This window comes from Plasmodium gaboni, chromosome 3, assembly GCF_001602025.1.
Source record: "Plasmodium gaboni strain SY75 chromosome 3, whole genome shotgun sequence".
NCBI lineage: Eukaryota > Apicomplexa > Aconoidasida > Haemosporida > Plasmodiidae > Plasmodium > Plasmodium gaboni.
In genome coordinates, this window is record NC_031483.1 from 756339 (window position 1) to 761578 (window position 5240).

Here is a 5240-nt window from a genome sequence, read left to right on the forward strand (position 1 = left end):
CAAATTCATATTTAGTCATATAAGAATCCAATTCCTTTTCATATTTTGTTACTAGATTTTTTTTTTCTGTTTTATAATCTTCTAATAATTTTTTATATTCTCTTTCTTTTTGTTTAATTTCGATTGTCTTTTTTTTTACTTCGTCATCTTTAGAGTTCAGTTCAGTCTTCAATTTCTAAAAAAAAAAAAAATATACATACATATATATATATGTATATATTTATATTTATTTATTATTTTTTGTTGTTTTACCTCGACACTTAAATTTACATCTTCAGTTATTTTATTTTTGATTTTTATGGTTGTGTTTAGTTCCTCGTTTTCTTTATTTATAGATGAAATTTTATGATTAGCATCTGAAATTTGTTCATTCATATTATTTATAATATTTTGTTTTTGGTCTATTTGAGATTTGAGTATATCAATTTCTACTTGTAATTTTTTTTGTTCATTTAATAGATTATTATGAACAGTGAGAGTAACATAATTTTCTTGTACTTCTTTTTTGATATATTCAAAAGCATTTGTTTTTAATTGTTGATTTTCATTTTTTAATTTGATATATGCTTGTTTAATATTTTTTAATCCTTTAATAAATTTTTCTTTTTCTTCTGAATAATTTTTGGTTTCTTTAATTAAGAGGTCATTTACATTTTTAAGATTTTTAGAATTTGTTTTAATATCTTCATTTACATTTTTTAATTGTTTTATTTGTTTTTGTAAGTCTTCATTTTGATCTTTTAACTGATTATAAGATTGTTTGAATGCATGTTCTAATGATTGAACTTTTTGTGTAAAATTTTTTTTTTCTGTTTCTATAATTTGTTGATTTTCTTTTTTTATATTATTTAATGTGTTTTCATAATTGATTTGATTTTCTTTTAATTTGTTATTAAGTTTTTTATTTTTATTTTTTATTTTATCAGATTCATTAATAATATTATTTTTTTCTTTAGTAATCGTATCTATAGCTAGCTTTTCTTTTTCATATAATACATTTGTTTCTTCTAAATGTTGTTGTAGAGTTTTATATTCTTGTTTTATATTATTAATTTCATTTTTTGTTGTTAGGAGTATATTTTCTTTATCTTTTTCTAGTTCTTCAATTTTTAGTTCATTTATATTTTTATTAATTTCATAAGTAGATAATTGTTTCGATTTTTCTTCTAATATATTTGATATTTTTTCATTTTCATTTTTTTCTTTTATATAGGATTCTTCCAAATTATTTTTTTCTATTTGTAATTGAGAAATATGTTTATCTAGGTTATGTATTTGTTCTTTGATTTGTGTTATTTCGTTTATTTGTTTTTCTTTTATTTCTTTATATGATTGAAGTTCTTCTACTATTTTAATATTTTCATTATTAATTTTATTATAATTATCTTCTATTTTTTCTTTTTCATTTAATATATTTTTTATATCGTTTGATAATTTTTCATTTTCAATGAATAAAGTTTTATTTGTTTCAATTAATTTAATATTCTCTGTACTAATTTCTTTTTCATTTTTTAATAACACTTCAATTTTGTTGTGTAAATTATTATTTTCTTTATTTAAAATATCTAACTGATTTGATAGTTTACTATTTTTTTCTTTTTCTATATCATTTGTTTTTTTTAGTTCTGTTTCTTTTTCTATATGTATATTTATTTTATATTGTAATTTTTGTATTTCGTTATCAAATTTATTAATTTTGTCTGTTCCTATTTTTAAATTATTTTCTAACATTAGTATTTGTCTATCTTTTTGAGATATTATATCTTCTTGTGTTTTCAGTTTTTTTTTTATATCATCAATTTTGTCTATATTGTCTTTTAATATATCATCTACATCTTTTTTATATTGTTTTAATATATTGTCATTATATAATATCGTTTTTTCCTTTTCTTTTATTAATTCTTTTAACATATATATTTCTGAATCTTTTTTTTTTAAAAATATTACATATTCATTCATTTTATTTTCAAATTGTATTTTGCTTATTGAGAATTGTTCATTTATATATTTTGTTATATCTTCCATTTTGGCTAGCTTCTTTTCTTTATTTATACAGTTTTCTTTAAGCTTGTTGAAATCTATAATTATGTTGTCAAGTTTTTTTTCATATTCATTAATTAGAGATATCTTTTTCTTTTTGTATTTCTCTTTATTTTTAAAAAAGATCATTTCTTTTTTCTTCTGTATCAATATTTGTTTTTCTAAATATTTCACTTGTTTATTTAGACCTTTATTTTTTTTTTCTAGCAATAAAATATGTTCAGGCTTATAATAATAATAATTATTTTTTTTTTTATTATTATTTGGCTGTTTATCACTTGTAAATTTATCTAATACATTATAATTGTTAGGTGTATAATTTGAATATTGAATGTCTGCTTGGTTGTATGTATTATCATCACTGTTGATATATTCAACGATCATATTGTTATTATTATTATCAATATAATCATCGTCATTTTTATTATTATTATTATTATTATTATTATTATTATTATTATTATTTTTATTATTGTTATTTTTATTTTTTCTTTCTTTGCTTTCTTTCCTTTCATTTTGTTTCATTTTTATGTCATCCCTTTTTTCTTTCTTCTTTTTTTCATTGTACATATTTTTATTACTACTTTGATCATCCACATCTACATTTACATCAATATCTACGTCCGCATCCATATCAATACTTAATTCTTTATCATAATCTACATCATTTATCTTTCCTTCTTCATCTGTAATATCATTGCTTTCTTCTAAATTTGTATCTTCATTTTCATCATCATAATTGTCGCTATCGCTCTCATTTTCATGAAGCATACTTTTCAAATTATTTAATTTATTTAGATACGAATCAAATTCAAAGTCGTCTTCTTTCTGTAAATTTATATTTTTAATGTCATTCTTTATATCATTAGATATGTCTTTATTATTCTCCTGAAAAATATATTTAGTGGTGTCAATTATATTATAGTTCTCTAAATTGACATTCATGATATTTGATTTTGCACACACATCATAATTATTACAATTATTATATATATTGTTATTACTATATATATTATTATTATTATTACTATATATATTATTATTATTATATGTATTAATATATCCATTTTCTTTTTCCAATACAATTTCTTTATTATCATATATCATATTTGTCTCATCATTTTTATTAACATTATTCAAATTGTTCATATTTTCTTTTAATAATTTTTTTTTCCTGACTTGTTCAGAATTTTTAGACGAATTATTGGAACATATGGCTAGTTCCTCTTTTATTTTACTAAAATGATCTAATTCTTTATTTTGTTCTTCATTATAAATATTGGATTGTTTGATATGTTCTTGATTAATATCATGATAAGTATTTTGTGTTTGTTTATAAATGTTAATATAATCATTTATATTATCATTTGTATTATCATTTATATTATATTTTATTTTATCATTGATTATATTTACTTCCTTATTTTTTACACAATTTATATTATTTTTATAATTTATTAAATCTTGATCAGAATTATATTTATGATTATTACCATTTGTTGAAGAATATATATGTGTATTTATAGTATCATTTTTTTTGTTGTCTACTTGTTGATATGTGCATTTATTTGAATTTACTATTTCATTAAAAATAATTTTTTTTTCTTCTTGTGATGTTTCATAATGAAGTTGATTTTTTTCTTTCTGTTGACATACATCATTTTTATTATTGTCTGTATTATAATTTGGTTGACTTAACATATTATTATTATTATTATTATCATCCATTTCGTGATTAAGATTGAGGGCAAACTTTTCATATTTATCTTTTATTTTTTGTAAATCGATATTTTCTTTATCTTCCTTAGAGAGAACATTATCATATGTATATTCATTTTTTAGAAAAGGTATATTTTGATCATGATAAATATTATTCATATCGTTTGTATTATCTTTATCGTCTTCATCCATATTATTATTTGATATTTTATAAACATCAGGATGATTATCAAAGGATTCATAATTCTCATCATTGTCTAAATTATCTGTATCATGAAATTTATAATTTCTTAAATTATTTAATACATTTAATATATTCTTAATTTCTTTATCATCATCACTATTGTTATCACTATTGTTATCACTATTGTTATGACTATTATTATGACTATTATTATGACTATTAATATGACTATTAATATGACTATTATTATAACTATTATTATAACTATTATTATAACTATTATTATAACTATTATTATAACTATTATTATAACTATTATTATAACTATTATTATCACTATTATTTTCCTTATTATTTTTTTTTTTATTTTCTTTGTTATTTTCCTTATTATTTTTTTTTTTATTTTCTTTGACATTTTCCTTATTATGGTCGTCCTCATCATTGTCTATTATATATCCATCTTCATCATTTGAATTTAATTGATATTCCATTTCCAAATTTTGGTTTGATAAACTCTGGAGAGTATTTTTTTTTTCTTCGTCAGGAGAAATTAAACTATGTATTTCATCTTGGCAGACATAATTAACATCACTTATATCATTTGAATGATATAAATATTTCTCTTTATCTAACGCACAGGATGTTGATAAGCCTGAAAAGATAGTTGGTTCGATATCCTTTTCGATATTTCGTATTAAATTAGTTTCTTCATCATCTTGTATTTCTAGCATTACATTTTGATTATTTGTATTTATAATATCTTGTCTACCATTTTTTTCTATTATTTCTTGTGTTTGTAATAGTGATTTTTCATTTATTATATGAATATCCTCTTGATATAATTTTTTTTGCTCATTATTATTAGGAGATACATATAAGTCGTCACTATTCATATGGAGTATACATTTATGTGATTGATCTTGATAAATATTATTGTTATCATGGTTTATTAAATTTACTATTTCATTTTTATAATTATGTGATATAAATTTTTTTTTTTTTTTTTTTTTTTTTTTTTTTTTATTATCACAAATATCAATGGACTTATTATATAAATAAAGTTGATTTGAATTACTTACACACAATGTTATATTATCATTGCATATTCGTGAGAAATTATTTACATTTTGTTGATCGTTTTTTAATGTCTTTAATTTCTTAATATCTGATATATTTTCAACGTTATGAAATCCCATGTTATTACTTTATATCATCTTTCTTAAAATAAAAATATTAAAATGAATCAGTGCATACACACATAAAAAAAAATATATATATATATATATATATATATTAA

The 5240-nt window shown here is 19.0% G+C and overlaps 1 protein-coding gene across 1 annotated transcript in view; it reads right to left on the reverse strand.

Moving 5' to 3' along the window:
• PGSY75_0321700 (putative microtubule and actin binding protein) overlaps window positions 1-5139 on the reverse strand; it is a gene marked incomplete at both ends in the record, with an annotated part of 5686 nt that extends 547 nt beyond the window's left edge. Inside the window, 2 exons of the mRNA XM_018784067.1 lie at window positions 1-175; window positions 253-5139. Of these exons, the coding sequence (XP_018643651.1) occupies window positions 1-175; window positions 253-5139 (5062 nt within the window). The remainder of the gene's footprint in view (window positions 176-252) is intronic.
• Window positions 5140-5240: the final 101 nt, after the last annotated feature.